The sequence below is a fragment of the Rhineura floridana genome, chromosome 6 (genome assembly GCF_030035675.1).
Source record: "Rhineura floridana isolate rRhiFlo1 chromosome 6, rRhiFlo1.hap2, whole genome shotgun sequence".
Taxonomy (NCBI): domain Eukaryota; kingdom Metazoa; phylum Chordata; class Lepidosauria; order Squamata; family Rhineuridae; genus Rhineura; species Rhineura floridana.
The window spans coordinates 86090746-86116823 of NC_084485.1; the positions used below are offsets into that span (position 1 = coordinate 86090746).

At 40.4% G+C, this 26078-nt stretch overlaps 1 protein-coding gene across 5 annotated transcripts in view; it reads right to left on the reverse strand.

Annotated features, from left to right (window-relative positions):
* Positions 1 to 26078, reverse strand: part of MKNK1 (MAPK interacting serine/threonine kinase 1) — a 60656-nt gene that overhangs the window by 11279 nt on the left and 23299 nt on the right. For 3 of the 5 annotated variants that reach the window (XM_061632876.1, XM_061632877.1, XM_061632880.1), the window contains 10 exons: positions 25780 to 25877; positions 23898 to 23977; positions 22688 to 22761; positions 18583 to 18687; positions 11931 to 11986; positions 11739 to 11834; positions 8270 to 8464; positions 5079 to 5243; positions 3312 to 3355; positions 415 to 3024 (listed from right to left, as the gene is read on the reverse strand). In XM_061632876.1, coding sequence (XP_061488860.1) covers positions 2796 to 3024; positions 3312 to 3355; positions 5079 to 5243; positions 8270 to 8464; positions 11739 to 11834; positions 11931 to 11986; positions 18583 to 18687; positions 22688 to 22761; positions 23898 to 23977; positions 25780 to 25877 — 1142 coding nt within the window. In that variant the 3' untranslated portion in view covers positions 415 to 2795. Of the gene's footprint in view, positions 1 to 414; positions 3025 to 3311; positions 3356 to 5078; positions 5244 to 8269; positions 8465 to 11738; positions 11835 to 11930; positions 11987 to 18582; positions 18688 to 22687; positions 22762 to 23897; positions 23978 to 25779; positions 25878 to 26078 lie in introns of those variants that run through there. The other 2 variants (XM_061632878.1, XM_061632879.1) reach the window with 2 other exon arrangements.

The window sequence follows — 26078 nt, forward strand, 5'->3', positions numbered from 1 at the left end:
GGGTATTCTCACCCCCTAAAAGGTGTACTGTTATTTAGGGTTCTAGCCAGTCAGCAATATCTTCTTCCAGGATAGTATAAAATGTAAGAGGCTCAAGCTAGTCAATTCAGTCTCCAAGCATTTTCAGTTTTTCTTTTGCAAATGACACTGAACATTCCATGGCTCCAAACTATTACTTAGCATGTTCAATACTCTTTGGGCTATTTGGGGTGAAGGATTATCCCCCTTTTTAGGTCAGTGCTCTACTATGATAGAATGTATACATTTCTTAGGCTGCATTCCTACACCTACTTATCTGGGAGTAAGCCCCACTGAACTCAGTGGACCTTCCTTCTATATAGGACTAAACTATTAGACTCAGCTTCAGAAAAGGGGATATGTGGAATAACGCAAATATTAACAGAAAAGACCATGTTAGAGATGAGGTAAGTTTAATTCTCAGTACACAATATTAATAAATGTGTCACATAGATAGGGAGATTTCTTCCTGAGTTTTCCAATGCTTTTTAAAAACCATTAACTATGGAATACATTTCAACTGTAACAGCTTAAAGTATGTTTAAAAACCACAGTATATAATAGTATAATTAATAATCTTCACTAATGGTACAATGCATAAAATACCTTTAAGTGTAGCCATTCTTCATATTAATCACCAGTATGGTCTTATAATAATACAACTTTATAAATATATGTAACTTGTGTTCAAAGGCAAAATGTGAAGGCAGGCAGGCTGAGTTAGGAGAACCTCAATTCAGATCCTTCTAAGCTTGTTGGCTTTGTTCCATCTCCTGCTCCTTCAACATTAACACTGATCTTTTAAAAATTAGATTCCTCACACTTTTCACATTTCACTGGCCTAAATTTTCAAGACCTACAGCAAATTCAAATATCCTATTTGAATAAAAAGGAACTTGAATTTCTTCAGGTGAACAACTTTACTACTTCCAATAAAGCAAGACTTCCTAAGACACTCAAGATGAAGTCACCAGTTTTGTTTTAAAATAGACTACTGTGGAACCACAGGTGATTTTCAAACCACCAAGTTAATCCACGATGGTATGCTTAATTTAAAAACAATTTGATGTAACTCCTGTCAGTTGTCTTGCCATTAACCCACTCAAAAACACATTGCAATGGAGACATGATCCAAGACTAATCTAATTCTCTTGTCTGAGAAAATAAGGGATGTAGACAAAGCAATAGCTGAGCAAAAAGTCACAGCTGATCATAAGAAAGTGTGTTTGTTAGAAAACTGGGATATACCAACACTGTAGACTCTCCTCCATCTTCAATTTCATGTCTCTATATAAAGCAGAGTATGGAATGTATATCTCAGCAGCAAGCACCTCCCCTAGTTACCCAAATCAAAGGCAGCCTCATGTTGGTTTACTCATCTCAATGGTATATCCTTCTGCTTACTGAAAAGACTATTCACCAGAATTGCACTTAGAAATTTTGTGTTTAACCTGGAGGACAGCTGTCAAGACAGCAGACACTTAAGTGCTCATCGGGTTGTTAGAGATGGTGAGCAAAATTCTACAAAAATGCAAGGTGACCATGTTTAAAATTTGTGCATGCTACAACATAATCCTTATTTTCAGCAAACAATGGGATTAGTATACCAAACCAGAGGAAGTATCTAAGCAAGGAACTGGGGGAATAACTCATCACTCCCCAAATCACATCCAGTCCAAATTACTGTCATGACGTGAGCACCATGAAGAAAGCTTTTTCCTTGCGGTGGCACTCCACATAAAAGCTCTGACACCACTGCTGACAGCTATCCAAACACACAGAACAGCCCACACTGTCCTTGCACTTTCAGTGCTGCATGTCATTTAGATGGATGCACACAACAAAAAGCTTTCAGGTATTTCCATTTCTGTGTAGACCACTGCCATAAGAAGAACTTTCCAGTGGTGCTCACATAGGGGCAGTAATGTTTTGATCATTTCTCTGTCCATCATAGTGAGAAGGTACACTTCTTAGAGGAATGCTTTATAAAGAATTGAGCCAAAACGCTTCAAGCAATTAAAAGCAGATTCCATAAGTAGATCATTTGGCAATTTCAGCAAAAAGAGAAAAAGGAAGGTCTTACTAAGCGTTACATTCTGAAGACTGATTTCAAAATTCATTTTTGCCAACAGTTTTTAAGATTTGATCTCTAACAGTGGCAACATAATTTGGGGATGGGGATGGAAATAGGCCAATTCTGATGAGATCATCTCTGCACTAAATAGACATGCTTCTGACATTCTAAAGTCACATGTACAAACATTCAGGCAAGTTAAGGCCCCTAATGAATAAAGGGTAATACAGTAAGTGACCAAAGATAACGAGGAAATTTGCACATTTCAGAACTTACAGTGGATACAGAAAGCTAAAAAACGCAGATGATCAAAGCTTCCTGAAAGATGGTCACCAAAATGATTTGGTGACTGCAGGTAAAACCTGGAGTTGTGTAACTATTGCAAGGTCAGGAGCCTGTGAGTCATAGTTCTACTAGTCACAGGGCTGCTGGCAGTGGTTTAGCCTCTGATTAGAGAACACTGTGTGCAAACATTGCCTTAGTGATTTGCTGTGTTAGTAAAACAGCAGCAGTGTTACTTAAGAACATCATACAATTCAACACGTTTATCAATTACAAAAAAATTCCCACGGAAATTGTCCTTCAAATCCCTTCATCACAAGCTATGTTCTAAAAAGTCTTTTAAAAACACCGATGTACCCATGAGTTTTTAAAAACAATTAAGCAGCAGCTGACCCCAACTCTGGCAAATGGGAAATGTGCATCAAAGGGCTGAATGAGGGGCTGGCTGGAAGTCACTGCTTTTCATGGCCTGAGCCATGGCTCTGCGTTTGGCAAGGCGGGATTTGGAAGGGGGAGAAAGCTTCATGGAGCAAATGGCCTGACTGATACTTTCTTGCCCTTCACTGAGATGATTCTCATGTTGGGAGAGCTGGCGGTTTAGGGCAATAGCTTCAGCTGCAAAGAGAGTCAGCTCTTTTGTGCTGCTGTTCCTGTAGGTGGGAGGAAAAAGATCAGTTTATACCTCAAAACTGACAGAAAGGCACAATTTGTCTCTTCACTTCCTCTCTTATAAATAACCAAGTTAGGTTCTGTGATTAATTTCCAACTAAAGAAAACACTGCAATAAACTGCAGCCCTTCAGATAGTATAAACCATGTGCTCTTGGCTTTCCCAACAATGCAGCCCGCTACTTTGTCCCTAAATTCCTCTGATTTGATTGTATTCACCCTCCAACTACTGTTTCAGCTGGGTGTATAAGATGCTCAGAAAAGGTTACCTTTGGAGAACCTGTGGTGTAGGCAGTCCCCTTTCAGAAGCATGCTGCACAGAATGAAAACATTACAAGGTAAGTTGAGGATTCTTCGCAGAAAAATGGATCCTTTTCAGAGTTCATAGGTCAAGCTTCAAGTGGTCAGACATAGGCAATATGCATAAAAATTTGCATTAAACAAATAATAAATTGCATAAAAGTGCATTCCACCCATATCAACATAAGGGGAACTTCATTCTTCCTATACTGAGCCTTTGCTATCAACAGACTCTTAATAATGAATGGGGAGAGATATTGCATATGCATGGATGATTCTGGGGAAAGGGAACCAGCTTTAGGTTGGACACCTCTCTATTAAGGAATAATTTAGGCCTTCACACATAGCTACTAACAAAAATCTTGAGATACAAGACTTAATCACAATTTACATTTATAGCCTAGTATTCCCCTAGTTTGGTTTTGTCTGACAAAGCTATCTTCTGTGGAGGAGCCTGTGCTTGCTATTTGTTATTTTATAGAACACCACGCACACAGACGGGGTTATATAAATAAATTAACATTGTTGAAAGGCACTACCAGGGGTGTAGTGATGGGGGCACTGATGAGGGCATTGTCCCCCATGATATTTCTGCCCCCCCAATGAAATTTTCCTTCAGTTCCCAAATTTCTAGCATTGCAGTAACTGAAAACGTTAGTTGAGCTTTTAGAAATACAGTTTAGGCATCCAAAGAGAGAAGCAGGGCAAAGTTACCAGGGCTTGCAAACACAGCAAATAGAGTTAAAAGTGTGAATGAAGTGAACACCTCCAGCCAACTGTACAAATGATCATTATAAATAATTCACCTTATTCAAATTTTCTTATGCAAACTTATGTACTATCAAAATAGGGTGTGTGAAATTTGCTGGTAGAGCCATCAGAAGCAGTGTTAGCTGGCTGGCCCAGGGGCTTTCAGCAGAACAGGGATTGTGTGCTTGCATAATCAATCCTACCACCTGTAGTTCACAGACACGTATAGTTCCTATGTGACATGCTGTCAAGCATTTCCTTATGAAAAGTGATGGTTATAGGTATTAATTTAATTTTTACAGTAAAACTTCTCTTAATTGCTTTCCTGGCATGGCAAAGGAGGCCAGGTTAGTTCCGGGAAGCAGCTGCCTCAGGAGAACTGAACTCACAGTTCACAAGCTTACTAAACATTGTACCTGTACAAGGAAGCCTTCCCATGCATGCACACTTTGTATGCTGCAGGACTCACCTTTGGTGCATCTACAGCAGTGTGTCAAAATTCATTCTCAACTTTAACATAAGTGCTGACACCATGCAGGCATTCAATGCTTCATCAGAGAAAAGCAAATTTGGCTTTTGAAAGTGACATATTTGAAGGAATTTCAAGTGATAAGTTCCTCTGCAAGTTTGGAGAGAAATCACGGTGCCTAGTAACTTTATTAACAGTTCAGATCATTATGGTGGGATGATTTGCAAAATATATATTTACTTCCTAGTCACTGTTATTTAGGTTACCCAACTATTTTGCGTCCGGAAAATACTGGATTTTAAATTGATTTGCTTTTTTGTAAATTTCACAAGTCATAGTTCCTAATTAAATGGATAAATTGGGGTTTATTTTTGTCATTACCTAAGAAAACTCTCCCCCAGCAATCTTTTATAGTGACCAGTGTCCCAACCCTTCTGCCCCACCCCCACCCCCATTTTTGTCTATGCCCACCCAATGGAAGTTGCTTCACTACACTCCTGGGCACTACCCTACTTACCCCTTGTACCCATGGATGCTGCAGAACCTGAGCAGCACTGAGCCTCTCTTTGGCATCCCGGACTAGCAACTTTGAGATGAGGTCCTTGGCATCACTGGAGATATGAGACCAGTCCTTTTCAGGAAACTCATACTTGCCTTCCTGGATACTCTCAAACAGCTTGCTCTACAACAACATAAATACTCTATATACATTTGTGGACCTTTTACAAAATGGCCCAAGTCATCTTAAAATCCCAATAGCCCTTTTCTTCACAGATTTTGATGGGAAAATTTTGGCATTACTGCTAATGTTCTATTTATTTAATTTATATCCCACCCCCCATCCTTCCTCCCAAAGTAGCCCAGGGAGGAAGTCACTATTCACAAACAAAGCTTTAGGCTGAAATTCCACAGGTCTTGAGGGCAACAGCATATATCTCATCTCCAACCAAATAAATTTCCAAAGGGCCAGGTTTATCTCCGGTCTTAACACTGTGGGACAAGAATGCTGTCTAGTCTTTCACAGTTTACCGTCAGAGGCTTCTTTTTGGTTTTAGGTGTAATCACCATAGCACTAAGACTGGATACACATTTCTCTCATATATTAAGTGCTGTGATACTTAGTATCACAGACATCTCTGTACCTGATGATCTATGACATCAGGTGAACATGGTTTGCCCAAAATGGCCTCACAGGCCAAACTCAGAGACCTGGCAGGCCAGTTTCCCATCACTGTCTTAGAATACCAGATCTTCAGTCATCATGAGTTTGCACAATTCAAAAACTGAGTACAATGTCAAGTGCTCCTTCCCTTACACGTATGTTTCATAAATCAGCATAAATTAGCATATAAGCTAGAAATGGAATCTGCCACATGTGGAACAAGGTGGAGTATCACACAACATCATTGTTCCAAGAGAAATGAAGCAAAGAACTAGGGTGACACGCTTACTAGGTTATGGTCCCAACATAGACCTCAGTCCTTCAGTCTAAGATGGTTCTGGAAGCTTTAGACCAGCCTTTCCCAATCTCTAGGTCTCCAGAGGTTGCTGGACTACAACTCCCATCAGCCCAGCCATCATGGCCAATGGTCAGAAATGATGGGAACTGTGGTCCAGCAACATCTGAGGACCCAAAGTTTGGAAAAGGCTGCTCTAGAACACTGAGGGGAACTTGTGGCCTACTAGTGCCATTATCCCAGACCATTGGCCATGCTGGCTGAGGCCGATGGAAACTGCAGTCCAACAGCAACTATATTATTATTACCCACCCTTCACCCAGAGGTGCCAGGGTGGGTTACAACAATTCAAAAACACATAATTAAAACAGTTAAAAACAACCTAAACATCACAGAAAATAGGATGGGTCCTAAAAATATACATCTGCGTCAAAGGCCAGGATAAAGAGGTGCATCTTCAGCATTCACCGAAAATTGTACAATGAAGTTGCCAAGTTGAAGTGGGGAGGGAATTTCACAGCTTAGGGGCTGCCACAGAGAATGCTCTCTCCCAGGCCATCACCACCCGCACTTCCAAAGGTGGCAGAACTACCAAAAGGCCCCCTCTGCTGATCTCAACACCTGAGAGGATCTGTAGGGAAGGAGGCGGTCTTTCAGATATTTGGGACCTAAGTCGTTTATGGTTTAAACGCTAATGTGAGCACCTTAAATTGGGCCCAGAAATGAACTGGCAACCAATCCAGCTGTTTTAAAACAGGGGTTATATGAGTTCTAAAAGGAACTCCCACCAGTAATCTGGCTGCTGCATTTTGGACCAGTTGAAGTTTCCAAGTCATCTTCAACGGCAGCCCCATGTAGAGTTCCTTGGAATAATCCAGTCTGGAAGTTACCAGAGCATGGAGCACTGTGGCAAAGTATCCTCTGTCCAAAAGGGGCCAAAGCTGGCAATCCAGAAAAATGCACTCCTCGCCACTGAGGCCACTTGAGCCTCCAGTGACAGTGTTGGATCAAGGAGTACCTGCAGGCTGTGGACTTGCTCCTTCAAGGAAAGAGCAACCCCATCCAGAACAGGCCAGCTTTCCACCTCCTGGTCATGAGAACTCTGGACACATAACACCTCTGTGTTAATCAGAATTCAGTCTCAATTTATTGGCCCACTTCTGGTCCATCGCTGCCTCCAAGCACTGGTTCAACACTTCAGCTGTCTCTCCTGATTCAGATGGAACAGAGAGGTAGAGCTGGTTGTCATCTGCATATTGATGGCACCTCACTCCTGATGACAGCTCCCAGTGGTTTCATATAGATGTTAAATAGCATGTGGGACATGATGGAACCCTGCAGAACACCACAGGATAATTTCCATGGTACTGAACAGTAGACTCTCATAACTACTGGATCTGGAGGTATAAGCAGAACCACTGAAGCACAGTGCCCCCAAGCCCCACCTCCTCGAGACGTTCCAGAAGGATAATGTGGTCAACAGTAACAAAAGCCACTGAGAGATCAAGGAGAACGAGCAGGGTCGCATTCCCCCTATCTCTCTCCCGATAGATGTCATCAACTAGAGCGATCAAGGCAGTTTTAGTGGATCATAGGTTGCCCATCCATGTCATAGAACAGGGGTGGCGAACCTTTGGCCCTCTGGATGTTGCTGAATTACAACTCCTATTAGCCCAGTAAGCGTTGTCAGTGGTTAGGGATGATGGAAGTTGTAGTTCAGCAACATATGGAGGGCCAAAGGCTCCCCACTACTGTCCTAGGAGAAACAACAGATGCAGTCACAGGAATCCCCTCCTCTAAAAAAAAAATGAAATAGCATAAAAGTAACTTATAAAATGGCAAAGACTACATGTGAAATGAACACATTTGGTCATACAGAACTAGAGGTAGTCTCTGTTGTGTAAGAATTACAACTATATCTCCAGACACCTCAAATTATTATGGCAAGGTGATCCGGATTTCATCCTGTTTAAGGATTTATCAGAACAAATGGAGTTTCTCACAGATGGCAGCTGTAGATCCCCTTGTTTATGTTTTCGAAAGTATGTTAAACTTTGTCTTTTTCAAATCTATGTTCCCCTGGTATGATTCTTCCACAAGAACTTGATCAACGGAGCTACGCTACAAAGGGGTTATTGTTCCCAAGGACTGTAGTCCCAAGGTGAAGTTTTCAAAGAAAAGGGTAGCTCTAAGCTACTGTTCAAGAATTGCTACCTTCCTCCACACATGCCCAATATAATTATCTAGTTACCTGACAAGTTTTGCAGACTTCTCCTCTGTCCCATCCACAGTCTGTGCCACAGTTCCCCACAAAAGGTGGATAGCCACTTAGCATGATATACAAAATCACACCCAAGCTCCACAAATCACATCGCTTGTCATAGAATGTGGCTTCTTCTGTGAAGACTTCCACCACCTCGGGGGCCATATACTCTGCAGAACCACACTAGGAAGACACAAAACTCATATGAGAAAAGTTTTCAAGGAGGAAGCAGTCATATTCAAGGCCAACTGCAAGTGGCAGACAAACTTGTGATAAATATGCCAAGTCTTTGTTTTCAGAGGAGCATCTAAAATTTACCCAAACCCTGTAAATTGTAGATCTTCCTTTGGCTGTTTTAGGCAATTTTAATAAATATTTTAATGTTACCACTTCAGATGGTCATTTATCACTATACTGCTGAAGCATCATAGCTGATGGGATTCCTATCCTTTTCACCCAAAGCTGGCAGAATGTAAGCCCAACACAGGGAGTTCTCCAATTGATAACTTTTGAATACAAAGTTCAGGAAATTCAAGGCAAGATCTAGACCCGGTGATAGGCATTGCTGAGGGAGTGGTCAGGAGGGAACTAACTATTGGATATCACTTTGTCTAGAGTTGTTCTGTTAATCACCTACTTTATCATAGATACGGGCAGTTAAAAATTTGGAAATTCAGCCAACTGCAGATAATTCATTCCAAGGCAGGCAAATGCAGACTCCAAAACACCAGGATCTGTAGCGTAAATCTGTAGCATAAATCTAATTCACACTCATAGCACAATACAAATTCAAAACATTTAAAGGCAAGGATTTTTCACTTATGGCAGATTTCACACTCCCGGCAAACAGGCATGAGATTTATGGTTTGCCGCCCACAACTCTGGCAATGAAATTTTGAACAGTTGCTGGGCAACAGCAAGAATTATGCAGAAGCAAATGGTATCATGGAGAATTTTTATTCTTAGGTCTTTCAATGTTTATTCATTGAAAATATGTCTTAACTGCCCTTCATCAACAGGTTCCAAGATGGTGTACGAAGGTATGAATAAAATTATTTCAACAACATGTAGCCTCTAATACTTGAAAAGGCACAATTTTAGAGTATTTCTACATAATCCATCCTTTAACACAGCATATATTTTCAACACATATACAGTATTACAAATTCAAGTCAAACTCCAGTGGCTGAAAACACCACACAAGGCTGGGGCAGACAATTTTTGGCTCATATAGACATATATATATATATATGTGTGTGTGTGTGTATATATATGTGTGTGTGTGTGTATATATATGTGTGTGTGTGTGTATATATATATATACACATATATATAACACACACATATATATATACACACACACACATATATATATATACACACACACACATATATATATCCTGAAAACCTTGGTTTCTGTTTAAAGTCCTACTAAAGCTCCCTCTTTCCTGCAGCTAGACTGCTGCAATGTAAAAGCATCACACCAGGTGCAAGGAGTCCTGGGAAACACAGGGAAGTATCCAATGCACTTGTCCCATTAGCGAAGGATCTACACTAGTGCAACACAAGTCCCCCCTCCTCCCCTTGCACCCTCCCCAAGTGTGCTCTAGAGGGCTGGGAGAAGCCCCAGAACAGATTTAGGGGGCACAAGGAGGAGGGATGTTCCATTGTGCAAGCATAAATCCTTGCACTAATGGAACAAGTTGCTTAGCACTATCCTGGATACAAGCCATACACAGCTACGTTTTCCCAGAGCTCCTTGCACCTTTTATCACTGCTGTTGCAGCATCCTAGGCACTGAATGAAAAGAGGGAGGAAACAGGGATGAGAGGTTTTACTTTTGTCACCACCATGTGCACTTGGAAGAAAAAAAAGAAGCAGAAGGGAGATGTAGAGTTCATAGGACCATTGTCCAATCCACTAACATTTTGCAATAGGCAAAGCACTCAAAGACGTGAAGACTAACACATTCTCAGGTCTCCTGGTCCCTTAAAAATGACTCCACTCCTTTCCTGCCCTTTAAAGTGTGGAACAACCTCCCAGAATAGCTCTCTCCCATTAATTCCCACTCTTTCTGCGAAGCCTTATATTGTACTGAAACAAAGATGAAGTATGTGTAACTGAATGCATATTCATACACACCCCACATCTCTATCTTCTTCCTTTACCTCTATTCTATCCCATATCAAATTGTAGAACGTAAGTTCCTCAAGGCCTTTCTTCTTAAAGCACCTAACACATTGGTGTGCTATATTAACATGTATTATTAATATTCATGAAGTTAATGCCTTTCAGACCAAACAAATTCATTTTGCAGCCAGTTCTTTTAAAACCCTTAGAATCGATATTCACTAATAGGCAGAAAAAAGCCCTGTGGTTTAAAAACATACCTATAGCCACCAGATATTTCTATCAAACTTTTAAAAGCAGAGAATTGGGCAGCTATAGTGAATGCACCGGGGAGCAGGAGACCTGACCTCCTCTCTGAGATATTGGACGGCCCTACAAATTTGTAAAAATGCAAACACAATTTGGGTTCATTAACATTATCAACAGCATGTTACTTATTGGTTAACTTGCCTCTAGTAAAACAATATTTATGCTGTAGCTGAAGCTCCCCATATGCCCATTCTTTATCAATTAAATACAGGTCTGAGCATTGACTTGGAGAAGAGTCATGGTCAGTGGCACAGCACATGCTTTACAGGTGAAAGGTTCAGTCCCTGGCATCTTTCAGTATGGCTGTGAAAGGTTCCTATCTGAAATCCTGGAGAGTTGCTGCCAGTCAGTGTAGACTATTCTGAGCTACAGAAACAAAACCAAATATCTAACTTGGTATAATGCAGCTTCCTGTGCTTGTATGTATTATTTAAGCCCTTCTCCAGAATACGGGTTTTATCCAATGCTGGTCCTAATAGTAGACCCATTGAAAATAATGAACATTTCTAACTTGAGAGAGAGAGAGAGAAAGAGGGAGAGAGGGAACACATGTAAGACAAATACACCTCCCACTGTACTGCTCTGAAACCAGACTGTGTGCAACGTTATACATGCTAGAACTAGGGATGATGACCCCATTACTATGTAGGAAACCATCTTTTCTAGGTCCAAAACATGAGCACGCAGCTTTGAAGGTGTGCAAGGTCTGCTATACTTGCTTCAACTAATATGAGAACCATTGCCCTGCAAAAAAAAAAACTAGTTTACTTTGAGTGCTCAGAAGTAATCTTTTTAATACTAAGAAATATGACATTATCAGAGCACCAACCATATGGAATATGCAGCAGACTGAAATACACCAAAATGATTGACATTTCATCTTTAGCAATGCTGCTGCACTGCAATATGACTCCTATGCACATTTGTGCAGAAAATATTACTTTTTGTGAATAAGATGTTCATCCTTCCCCTACATTCCAAGACTATAGCTAAAAGAAGAAGAACATAGTCTACATACTGGAGTAGTCAACTCAGGAGTAGTGATTGGAGTACATGCACTGTTGAGTTTTACTCCACTTCCAAGGTCAAAGTCACAAATTCTCACTGGTGAGACCTGAAATGAGAGGAGAAAAAACAAAAACCCACAATATGCTAAAGAACTCCACCCTAAAAACCACCTAACAAAACAAAAATAAGAAGCATGAAGTACCTTACTGGGAGATTCACACAGTATGTTCTCAGGTTTTAGGTCTCGATGAGCAATACCTAACATAAAACAGGAAGAAGAAAGCCATGCCAAATTTAGAACTGTATTTGCTTTTTGACATTTATATACAAACTGAAGCTTTAATCGAGCAACTCACCAACTGCACTGTATACCTGCCTTTTATATTAGGGTATAATCATGTTGAACAGCCCTAGATAATCCCTAAATGAGCCATCACCTGGGGGTGTGGTCCACATCATGGCTTCTTTGCCTGTCAGCACTGATCACATTTTTGAGGGGGGCACTGCCAATCTGGGATGAGGTCACGGCATAATCTCCTTCCATGTGACCACAGGCTTCTGAAATTTCCACGCAGCATGGAAAGGAACTACACTACAGCAGCTCTCATGACACTAAATTTAACAGGAAAAGTGACTTTGCCAGGAGGCTTGAGCTGTCCACAGGAAATCCTCATCTTTTGTAAAAGATCTAGTATAGTTCAGACATTTAAGAAATTCATATAAAACACTATTTCAAAAAAGTAAAGTTATCAGGAGGTGTACAGAAAATGATGTATACTATAGGAGTGACCACACTATATTCTTTAATGCCCTGATACAAAACAAATGCAAGAGAAACACTGGGGCTTGTTTAGTCTTTATGCTCACTTTTTAAACCTCTGTTGTACAAATAAAGCAACATTCAAATATTTGTTTAATAGCTTATTCGAAAGCCACAGAATATAACTTTTAGCATGTTATGCATTATTAAGGTATCTCTACCAAGTTAACATGGTGCAGTAGCAACAGGTTGGAACTTAGAAAAGTGCCTCCCCACCTTTATGCTCCCCATCTTTGCAGCCCCATTCTCAGGCTGTAAAGGTGGAGAAGCACTTTCTGCACTTTTTGGTGGTGGGCTGCTGGAATGCTTATCAGTTTCTGTGGCAAGGACTTACATTCATAGTAACTATACTGTTGGGGGCAGGTGGAAATGGCTACCCTCCGCTTCATTAGCAACAGACTGTGGGAAGAAGCAGCCCACAGCAATTTAAAGCAAGAAAAGAAAAGAGAAGCCTTCTGCTGCTGATTATTACAGACCCAAGTTCCCATCTCCTACATTTATTTCAACAGCCGATAGTTTATTGCGCCCCCATTTTGTCTTGCCTAAATATAAAAAATGGATCGTCCGTGGCACAGAGTGGTAAGCGGCGGTAACACGGCCGAAGCTCTGCTCACGGCCGGAGTTCGATTCCAATGGAAGGAGGAAGTTGATTCTCTGGTAAAAGGGGTCGAGGTCCCCTCAGCCTTCCATCCATCCGTGGTCGGTAAAATGAGTACCCGGCATATGCTGGGGGGTAAAGAAAGGCTGGGGAAGGAACTGGCAATCCCACCCCATATATACGGTCTGCCTAGTAAACGTCGCAAGACGTCACCCTAAGAGTCGGAAACGACTCACACTATAAGTGCAGGGACACCTTTACCTTTTTTAAATATACAAAAAAAGTTTTATTTGGAACCTTCTGTACAACAGAAGTACAAAGTCTTATGTTACAAAAGCAACATAGAAAAAACAACCGGTAAGGGCATCCTACTGTAGCAGCTTCTATGGCTGATGTAAAACAAGCTTCTCTCACCACTTGAGATTACTATAATTTTAAACAGCAAAATGCTTAAGTGTCAAACTATAATAATTGCTTCAGCTTCCTGCTTATTATTGTGAGTGCCATTGTTTAATAAGGATGTTAATGCTACACAGTGGAACCATAAACTAAATGAGAAAAATAAAGAGATATTACAAAAGAATATTCCAGACGCATTTTCCCCCCTGCGCAGCTTCTTCCCCAAAACATTTTTAGCAGCTGCTTGTAAAGTCTTTTCTCAGGGGCATCGCTGCTCATGCCATTTCTTTCCTCAAGCAAGCAGCGAGCTCCATGGACTGTTTAAAAACAAGCAAGCCATAGAATTCTAATCAGCATGTATTTACACTATTTCTAATTCACTATTTGGTTTATATAAAATATTTACAGCCCATATCGTCGGGTGAAATCACACTCATGAGTGGCTTACTATCAATTTAAGAGCATAATAAAACACAATTAAAACACATATCAAGCAGCACCAGCAGAAAACACACAGAGAAGCATCAGGGCAGCACCATAAAATATTGAAATACAATCATTTTAACCTGCCATCTGTATATGCTGAAAAAGATGAAAAGCAGAGAATTCCATAATCTGAATGTTCCTAATGAGAAAGTCCATTCTGGCATCTACATTCTCCACAGGGCAGAGAGATGTTAGAAAACCTCTTTTGATGACCTCAACATGCAGTTAGATACTTGACCCTTCACATGTCCAGGTCCGAAACCATTTAGAACAGGGTTGGGGTATCTGTGCCCTCTCCCCTCCAATGTTGTTAGACTAAGGTCCCATTAACAGCTTGGCATTGTTATTTTGTTTCATTTGAAACCTCTGGACCCTTTTGAAGGGCAACCCCAAGAAGACTGTATCTGATCTCAAAGTAACCAACAAATGTAACTATGGCAGGGTCTGCATTCTCCAGGAACAGCTGCAGTTGGTGCCACAGCCACCTGTCTGTCTAGTGAGTCCATGAAAGCTTATATTTTTTAATATATTTAATATAATTTAATATATTTGTTAGTCTTTAAAGTACCACAAGACTCTTCATTGTTTTTGCTGCAACAGACTAATAAAACTCTTTTGACATTGTTGCAACCCTACCTAGAACATATTGAACACTTCTTCCTAGATGGGCTGTACCTCCTATCATCAGTACTCTCATCTCACCTGGACCGAGCTTCAGTTTGCTGGATAAGATCAAAGGCCCATCTAGTCTAGCATTCTGTTCTCACAGTGGCCAACCGGATGCCTATGGGAATCCTGCAATCAGGACCCCCAGCAGCTGGTACTCAGCAGCATGCCATCTTTAATACTGGAGGTTGTTCATAGCCATTGAAAGCCTTATCCTTAATTAATTTATCTAATCCCCTGATAAAGCAGTCTGAGTTGGTGGCCATCACCACATTTTACAGTAGCTAATTTCATGGTTTAACTATATGTTGTACCTCCTTTCGTCTGTCCTAAATATTCCAACATTCAGCTTCATTGGATGCCCCTGGATTCTAGGATTATGAGACAGGAAGAAAAAACTCTCTCTCCGCCTCATGCATAATCATCTACAAAATCTTATACCATACTTCCTCCTTACTCACCTTTTTTCCCTAAACTATAAAGCACCAAACATTGTAATCTTTCCTCATAGGGTAGTTGCCCCTACCCCTTGATCATTTTGGTTCCCCTTTCCTGAACCTTTTCCAGCTCTGGCAATATCTTTTTAAAGCACAGTAATCAGAACTATTCATAGTACTCCAAATGTCGTTGCACCATAGATTTCTATAACATTATAATATTGGCAAGTCCATTTTCAATCCATTTCCTAATGGCCCCTAACATGCATTTCTCATTTTTCCACAGATGCCACACTGGGCCAGCATATCCACTGAGTTATTCACTGAGTTATTCAACATGACCTCAAGATCTCTTTCCTGGTCAATCAACACCAGTTTAGCATTTTTGGAAAACCCAATTAACATTCACAGCCCTTCACAGATCTCAGGCACTTTACGACTTCAACAGAGTCAAATTGAAAGGTGAGAACTATTTATTATTTTATTTATTTATTTATTTATTTTATTTTGTTGCATTTATATACTGCCCATAGCAAGTAGCTCTCAGGGCGGTAAACAGAATAGGATAAAATACATACATCATAATAATAAAATCACAAAACATATAAGATACAATGAAGACAAAATACAATTAAACAAAATATAAGATGATAAAAGGATTAGTATTACAAGATTAAAAAGATAAAAAGATTAAAATGATTAAAATGCCTGGGAGCATAAGAAGGTCTTTACCTGGCGCCGGAAAGATAATAATGTAGGCGCCAAGCGTACCCCTTCGGGGAGGCTATTCCACAACTCGGGGGCCACCACAGAAAAGGCCCTAGATCTAGTAACCACCCTCCAGGCTTCATGATGAGTTGGTACCCGGAGGAGGGCCTTAGATGCTGAACGAAGTGAGCGGGTAGGTTCACAGCGGGAGAGGCGTTCCACCAGGTATTGCGGTCCCATGCCATGTAAGGCTTTATAGGTCATAACCAGCACCTTGAATCTCGCCCGGAAGCAAATAGGTAGCCAGTGCAGACGAGCCAGAACAGGAGTTATGTGCGAAACTATGTTGTCATCATTCTAATGATGGTACCACCCCCTAACACTCAATATGACTTCTCACAGTGGTTTCATACAGAAGTTAATACAAATTTATTTTACGTAGGCAGGCAGGCAGACATGTCCCCCAATTACTTTAAGAAATAAAGAACATCCCCATAACCCTGCTATATCACAAGAAATCATTACCAGAAAACATTCAATGTAGATTACATCCAATAGCACCTTCCTGTTTTCCCCTCAAGTCTGCCCAAGAAATCCTTCACTCTCAGCTTTAGTTCTTAGCCTCACTAGATAAAACGTCTGTTTCAGTATTTGCTTTCACTTTCTCCATCACAAACTAAGCTATTCTACTCAATATTTCCACAAATCAATTTCTCTAGCAAGCTAGCTATTCAAGACTCTCCAGCTCTATGCCCTTTAATGGAATTATATATATGTAACTTCAAAGCACATGGATGAGTCGTTGCTACAGTGGTATCAGAGAATACCATACAAAATTAGTTACATTAGCTTTTATCAATCAAGGATGTTTCCTCCCCCTTACTCTTTCTTTTAGCTTGTACTTGAGTAATTGTTGTTGTTATGTGCCTCCAAGTCAACTACGACTTATGGCGATCAGCGACCTCCAAGAGCATCTGTCATGAACCACCCTGTTCAGATCTTGTAAGTTCAGGTCTGTGGCTTCCTTTATGGAATCAATCCATTGTTTGTTTGGCCTTCCTCTTTTTCTACTCCCTTCTGTTTTTCCCAGCATTATTATCTTTTCTAATGAATCATGTCTTCTCATGATGTGTCCAAAGTATGATAACCTCAGTTTCATCATGTTAGCTTCTAGTGATAGTTCTGGTTTAATTTGTTCTAACACCCAATTATTTGTCTTTTTCGCAGTCCATGGTATGCGCAAAGCTCTCCTCTAACACCACATTTCAAAGGAGTTGATTCTTCTCTTATCCGCTTTTTTCACTGTCCAACTTTCACATCCATACATAGAGATCGGAAATACCATGGTCTGAATGATCCTGACTTTAGTGTTTGGATGGAGACGGATTTCTCACACTAAAAGGTAAAGGTGTCCCTGCACTTGTAGTGCGAGTCGTTTCCGACTCTTAGGGTGACATCTTGCGACGTTTACTAGGCAGACCATATATATGGGGTGGGATTGCCAGTTCCTTCCCCGGCCTTTCTTTACCCCCCCAGCATATGCCGGGTACTCATTTTACCGACCACGGATGGATGGAAGGCTGAGTGGACCTCAACCCCTTTTACCGGAGATTCGACTTCCTCCTTCCATTGGAATCGAACTCCGGCCGTGAGCAGAGCTTTCGTCTGTGTTACTGCCGCTTACCACTCTGCGCCATGGAGGATCTTACACTAGTTTCTCTGAAATTAAAGTGCTCATCTGGGAATTAATGGTGGCTCATTTGTGAAACAACTTCAGATTTCTTTTAAAAAATACATATATTATTGGCCAGACATAAGATAATAACCAAATAAAATCTGTATATTAAAACCAAACAATCATCACTAACAAGTGGATCCAAACTGCTACTTCCACATTGATTTCACTGGGAACTAAATGGAACTAACTTGGTAAGATCCAGTCCTAATAAAATGCAAACCCTGAAATCCATGCCTAAAAATCTAGAAAAATGTATTTGCTTTGAGTCCGGAAACAACACTCTTATTGACCCTTATTTGGCAAATGCAAATGTCTCGCACAGACAAAAAATATATATACTACTCATCTTGTGATAGCAAGATTTTTGGGGGGTTCTGCACATAATTTCCCTGACTAGCAGGAGCTGTTTTGGTCTTACATAACAAATAAATGTGGTAGTTCCTCTACCAGTCCCAAACCAGATGTATATAGCTTACCTTTATCACTAAACCCTTGATATCTAGTCTCAAGAACCTTTGTAGTAATGGACTGGAACCGTAAACTTTAACTTACTGCAAGAAAGCAGTTAGCTTGGTTATGTAGTTTTCAACCTTAATTTGCCCCACACCAGCCCCAACCTAGAGGTTTGCCCAAATATCCAGCTTCCTTCATACAGTTCAAATTGATTTAACTACGACACACAATGAACACCTTCAAGCATAGTATGAATAGTAGTGATCTCCAGATATCATTAGGCTTTTGCAAATGACACATACATTGAATTATCATGTCAACCAATTCTTACTAATCACAGCCACTGTGGCACAAAGCTAACAGCAGTAGCACCAGAGCTCTTGTGATAGTTGGCATATCCCCAGTGAAAAAATAAAAGAACATCTAACGTGAGTAAATCACAGAAACATTCTGTGTTTCATGCCAATCCCTTATTCATGAAAGCAGGCCTTGTCTGGCCTGAACACTTTTGGCTAATGAGGCTGTAAAATGGAAGACATGCATTTTCACCTTTTGTGTGCAGAAAATCCAGAGCACAGGCAATGTCTCTCACCACCCTGCTGGCTTCTCTCTCATTAAAGTGTTTTTGCTTTTGTATGTGGGCCAGGATAGAACCTGTGGAGAAAAAGACAAGCAAGTGCTTTCAAAAAGAGTGTTACTTGAAAGCAAGCCATTCTAGACTCAAAACATCCAACAGACTCAGTAGGGTGAACAGATGTGTAGGATTCAAGATGAATAGCATAGCTCTTCTCTCAACATGAACAGGGCCAAAAGTAATTATTGTAGATAATTTACTTTTAGTAGCCATCCATTTCACAGTTCTATAATAGATTAGAGAACAATGCATGCTTACTCAGAAGTAAATTGCAAGTTCCAGGGGCCTTATCCACAAGTAAGGGTATATAGTACAGAGGCAAGGAGCCTGTGGCTTGCCAGATTTCGCTGGACTACAACTCCCTTTATAATACATGGGAGGGGGCTGATGGGAGTTGTGAGCCCAATATCAGGAGGGCCACAAGCTCCCCAGCCTGATGTACAGATAACTGTTTTATTCGTGAATAAAATAAACATCTGAACTTTAATCAGGAGTTTCCAAACTATTTTCAAAACTTTCAGCAACTAATTTAGTACAAGCCCCCTCATGCAACTAGGCCACATTCAAAATCACTTCATATGAAATTGTTTATGACTCCTTGTCACAGGACAGAAGGGAAGCAGATTTTTTCCCTTAGCCTCTGGTCTCTCTGTCCATTTCCCAAAACATCCTCATTTAATTGGTCTATCTGCCAGAATACATCAAATTCCCCTTACAAGAACCATTCCCATATTATTTCAGGACTGTATCAGTCTAGTACATGTGCACTGTTAACAGTCCAAAGCAGTGATTGAAAATCCCAAGGCATGGTTATGCACTTAAACAGTAAAACTGAATTCATTTTAAAGGAAATCAAGACTTTACATCGTCAATGATGTGGTGAAACAAGAACAAGCTAATCATAGAGCCTGCAAACAACGTTTTCAAAACTCAATACAAATGAAGGGTGTACATGTTTAAGCAGAAAGAATTCAAATTCTGGCTCCTTGTTTCAAATAGGATTTTCTACACAGAACATAAGTAAGTTGGTTATAATTTGGGGTGGTATGTCTGTGTCTGACACAGACAGAGGATTTGCCTTCGAGGAGATGACACTGATCAAATTAAGTTTTACCAGCTTTGTCTGGTTTATCAGCTATGGTTATTTCTGGACAGGGATACCCTAACCACTGTAGTCCAAGCACTGGTAATCTTGAGGCTGAATTACTGCAATGTGCTCTATGTAGGGCTGCCCTTGGGCCTGGTTCAGAAGTTCCAGCTGGTGGACAGATTGCAGTGGACAGATTGCTGATGGGGGCACAGGGCCGCACCACTGTTAAAATTCCGCACTGGCTGCCCATCTACTACCAAGGTTCAAGGTATTCATTTACAAAGCCCTGAAAAACATAGGTCCAAAGTACCATAGGGACCACTTTATATGCCAGCCCAGTCACTGAGATCATCTGCAGAAGCAGTACTGGTCGTCCCCTCGAGTTAGTGAGGCTCATTTAACATCGACATGAAATCGAGCCTTTAGTGTTATTGATCCAGTTCTGTGGAATGCTCTGCCAACAGAGATTCAGCAGGCACCTTCTGTTTTAACCTTTAAATGCCTGCTGAAAACCTTTCTGTTCCACCAGGATTATGCAGGCAGTGAATAAGATGTCTCTGCTGTAGTTGACCTTGTTCTTAATGTATTTTAATTGTTTATTATATGGTTTTTATTTATTGTAAACCACTTTGATGTTTTTCAAAATAAAATAGTGGTGTACAAATATATTTATATATAAGTAAGTAAGCTGGTATAGCAAAGTGGGCAGGAGAGCCTGGCTGGGCATCCAGAGTCTGTGAGTTCAAATCCCTGCTCATGTCTCCTGGGTGTCAAGGGCCAGCTAAAGATCACCCCCACAGTGTGTGGCTCAGGGGTTACGTGCCCTGCCACCTGTGTACCCTATTCACAGGGTAGCCATAAGTCGGGATCGACTTGAAGGCAGTCCATTTCCATTTTCCATTTTCAAGTTGGAAAGCTTTGTAAGTTGAGCAGCATAAGCCATTTTCATTACATGCATATACCTTAACATGCTTTTTATAGGCATTTGAACCAACTTTCCAGACATAATTCAATCTGATGTTTTTGTCCTTTCAAGGCCATACTAATCTATTAGGCAAGTAAAATCGGGTTTGTTGTTTTAGCAAACATCCAGTGTGAAACAAGCAGCTGGAGCCACCATCCAAATAATGCTTCTTCACCCCACGAAGGTATGAGGGGGAGGTAAGACAGCTTGGTGGGACAGCTCTGTGCAGCTATCAGTAGCCACACTTCTAAATTTTACTTGGCATGAATCTCAATGAAACATTTTGTACAAGTTCAGAGTATGTCAACATTTTGTGTTTGTGTAGGTAGTGCCATAGATGTTCTTGATGAACAGTACAATTATTCACCTGACTGCTGCCGCTTCTTATTATGCAATTACTCATATTCATGCCTTACCTTATTTGCACCATAGAATAACAAAATCATAGAATAGTAGAGTTGGAAGGGGCCTATAAAGCCATAGAGTCCAACCCCCTGCTCGATGCAGGAATTCAACTTAAAGCACACCCGATAGATGGCTGTCCAGCTGCCTCTTGAAGGCCTCCAGTGTTGGAGAGTCTACCACCTCCCCAGGTAATTGGTTCCATTGTCGTTCTGCTCTAGCAGTTGGGAAGTTTTTCCTGATGTTCAATCGAAATTTGGCTTCCTGTAACTTGAGCCCATTATTCTGTGTCCTGCTCTCTGGGATTACCAAGAAGAGATCCTGGCCCTCCGTTGTGTGACAATCTTTCAAGTACTTGAAGAGTTCTATCATAGGTCCCCTTAGTCTTCTCTTCTCAAGGCTAAACATGCCCAGTTCTTTCAGTCTCTCCTCATACGGCTTTGTTTCCAGTCCCCTGATCATCCCTGATGCTCTCTTCTGAACCTGTTCTAGTTTGTCTGCATCCTTCTTAAAGTTCAGTGTCCAGAACTGGATGCAGCATTCAGGATGAGGCCTAATCAGTGCTGAATAGAGGGAAACTAATACTTTATGCAATTTGGAAACTATACTTCTGTTCTTTCAGCCTAAAACAGCATTTGCCTTTTTTTGCAGCCACATTGCACTGTTGGCTCATATTCAGCTTGTGACCAACAACAATCCCAAGATCCTTCTCGCATGTATGTATGTATGTATGTATTTATTTATATACCACCCTATAGCCAAAGTTCTCTGTAGTACTGCTGAGCCAGGTATCACCCATTTTATAACTGTGCACGTGGTTTCTTTTTCCTGGGTGTAGAACTTTGCACTTATTCCTGTTAAATTTCATTCTGTTCATCCAGCCTATCAAGATCATTTTGAATTTTGTTTCTGTCCTCCAGGATATTAGCTATTCTTCCCAATTGTATATCATCTGCACATTAGATAAGCATTCCCTGCACTTCCTCATCCAAGTCATTAATAAAAATGTTGAAAAGCACTGGGCCCAAGACTGAGCCCTGCAGCACCCCACTCATTACCTCACCCCAGTTTGAGAAGGAGCCATTAATAAGCACTCTTTAAGTATGAATCTGTAGCCAACTGTGGTTCACCAAATCCTGACCATAAAGACCAGTAACATTTTATGGACTCCCAACTAATTGCAGGAGGAAGTAATGGGTTATTAATTACTCTGTTTTTAATGTTTTAGTATAAAAGTTTACACTAGTGCTCAAAAGCAGTGTCTCTACCCTGGAGTGCTACACAAAAAATTCAAATTTCTACTATGAGATCATTGGTTCATCTAGCTCATTACTGAGTGATGGTGGCTCTCCAGAGATAGGGGGCTTTCACAGCCTTAGCTGGGATGTCAGGAATTGAACCTGGAACCTTTTGCACACAAAGTGGTCTATCACAGGTCTACATCTCTTTGAGATGCCATCCATAAAACAATTCTATTATATTTTCACAATGTTCATTTCCCTGAGGTTTGAGCTTTTAAACTAATGTGGTTTCAAGAACATGAAAACATTTTGCACATGTATACCTCCATGCAGTTTTTCAAAGACAAGGTAGTACCTTGCATTATCCTCAAAAAATTCTATTAATTCCAAAATGTTCCTGAAAAAACAACAACAAAAGACAATGTGTTAAATCTGGTTTTCTATATAGTAGAAACCAAAATATTTCAAAGGTGCCCAATCAAAAAAATATTGTTAGGTATTGTATCTTCTGCTAACAAGAAGAAATCTACATAGTTACAGCTTAACTTTTCACATTTTCAACTTTCACTAAGTGAACTAAAAAGTTTCATGTCCATAACAAAAATACAATTTGGCTTACTAGTGTTGATGTCTAGCATTAAACTGAATGAATCGCACACTTGTAAAATCTGTAATTAATGTGAACACTACATTCTGGTCCTAAGGTCCAAAATATAAATAAGCTCTTAGCCTTTTGCCATATAATGTAGATGAATATAATGCTAAACAATCTTTTAAAATATGTCAAAGCCATGATCTACTTTGCCACATGCTGATACATGCTGCAGCATATATAATAAAAATATCATTTATTAGGAAAGGACTTCAAACTTTCCTAGTGCTGGTTATTCAACAAAGCAGCTCTTTATCTTTTCTGCTACTTTATGCAAATGGGAATTACTATTTTGTGTCTAAATAATACCCAACACATATTTAGAGAACTCAGCACAAACCTCTTTAGACCTTTTATCTTTACATATTTTATAACTGGTTAACTTTGTCAAAAAAAGCTCTTCCCAGATTTTTGTGCATTGTTGCATATGTATCAGGTGTAACTGGGGATTTCCAATTTCCTCCTGTTATTTGATTTAAGAACATAAGAAGAGCCTGCTGGATCAGGCCAGTGGCCCATCTAGTCCAGCATCCTGTTCTCACAGTGGCCAACCAGGTGCCTGGGGGAAGCCCGCAAGCAGGACCCGAGTGCAAGAACACTCTCCCCTCCTGAGGCTTCCGGCAACTGGTTTTCAGAAGGATGCTGCCTCTGACTAGGGTGGCAGAGCACAGTCGTCATGGCTAGTAGCCACTGATAGCCCTGTCCTTGCTGCAATTAATAATGCTAATGAGTGTTCTAGATCTACCTCATTCACAACTCCTTTTAGACAATGAAGGAGCACAAACTTTGAGTTCAAAACTGTTACATCCAATCATATCATTAATTACATTCAAGATTTAAAACTCATAATTATATGGTTAAATGCTGTAAAAATTACTTACTTGTTACCCTGACACTGATACAATGTCTCCACTTCCCGAAACACTCGACTACGGCTATGACCAGCATTTTTTTCAATTATCTGTTATAAAAACAAAAATCATTTAAAAAAACAAACAAGAAACATCCTGCTGAGCAGCTATGGTAAATATTCTTCACCTTTCAGTAAAGTGTTCACATAAGTGTTAGACAGAAATGTTAGGGCAGTTTCCTTTGCCAACTTTAATGTGTTTCAAAGTTTGTTTTTATGATGTTTTAAAGTTTTTAGTGCTTTCATTTGCCACCCTGGGCTCCTGCCGGGGGGAAGGGTGGGATGTAGATCAAATAAATAAATAAAAATAGTCTTTGTTTTGTGTTTTAACAACATGGATGTTTACTGGCATGATGCAGATTTAGTACTTTCAGACACATGGGTGTCAAACTCAAGACATATTTACATCCCGCTCTTTTCAACATACATGGCTGTAGGGAGCAATACAGAACCCAGACTGGGAGCAGCAGTGTGGAATGGAGCAGCAGGTCCACTGCCACATCTGAAGCCCCACCACTTGTGCGGGTCAGGGCTGATGGTGGAGGTGGGTGTTTTTGCACAGGAGAGGATTGGGCTTCTCTCTGGGAAATGGAGCAGCTTTGAATACGCAGAACCATTGATGGCCATGCTCCACATCCACCCAGCCCCCACGCTGCTCTGTTCCAGGACCCCATTCCAAGACCTTACAATGGCTACCACCACTGGAAACACTTCTGGTGATAGCATGTAACTCACTGAACCTTTGATGGGCAAAATGGGAATGTCTGCAGCAGCAGAACCCAGCAAAGGAAAACCTCTGCCGCATCCTAAACCCATCTAGTAGCAGCTATTGAGTATCAGGATTGCTCTGCCCATCTCCCATTGAAAACCAACAAGACTCAGACATCTTAACTTCTGTAGTGATAATCATACTATAGCCTATCTCCCTTCAAAACATGGTAAATAAAATTAAAGGCCTTCCTCTCAAAATCAAAATTAGAATTTGAAAGGGGAGCAGAAGATTGCTTCTGATCTCATGTTGAGGAATGTAGAGAAATCAGTGACAAGGAAGACAAAGTAAAGGGCACAGTCCTGGCAGTCAGAAAACCTGTGAGCCCATGTGATTATGCATGACTGTAGATTTTAAAAGTCATGCATATACATTAATACAAATACTTGGGATAGCCTTTCTGAATAATTTAGAACTGGTTGTTAATGTTTCGTTAACATGGGATAGAAAGGAAACTTTCCAAAGTATTATAGACTGTTTTGGATAAGCATACACACTATGACCAGCTTTCCCTCTTTCAGTTTTGCCTTTGATAAAAAGAGTCGGTATTGTTTGGGAGAACCAGCTCAACTTTTTTGATCAGACTAAATAAATATATTTTCACAGTAGAAAGGATGCCTCTCTGAAACCACTTTTATCTCTTAAAGATTGGGGTGAATCAGACACTTTCAGGCTTCCAAACCATAGTAAAGAAGATTGAAAATAGTTCTGTGCTTGCATGCTCCCTCCTCACTTCACAGTTAAATGACAAGCTTTCTGGTTTGAGAAAACCATAGTTTGCCAGATTGGATGAAACACCAAACTATGGCTTGATCAAGCCAGGACAATAATCATTAAACTAAATGCATACAGCAAAGTGGGAAGAGGGAGCATATCAGCACAGGCTAACTCAGAACCCCCATGCCATGGTTTGGAGGATCAGAAATCTAACGTCTGTATTCCATAACATTAAAATTCCATAATATTAGCAATATCAATCAATTATCAACAAGAGAATACTTTAGAATAGCAGCATCTATCAAGAATACTTCCAGTCAGTGAAGACCTTTAATGAATGAAAATAATTTTGGAGTACTTTACTTACTTTAACTGCATATTCCTTCCCATTTTGCAAGCAAACCGCTCCCTGAACCTTGGCATATGATCCCTCACCAAGCAACTCTGCAGTGAGTTTATACAAATCTGCCAAAGAAATCCAGCATATAAAAATCGCTATCAGAAAATACTTTGGTAAACTACAAGAATAAACTACTGAGCTAATCACTATCCCTGATAACACAGTAAGAGTAAGTGCTTCCTTGCTAATATATGGAGTTGAAACAACAGGTTCATTTTTATGATCAATCTGTTCTCAATAAATTAAAGCCAGTAGCAAAGGGGTGA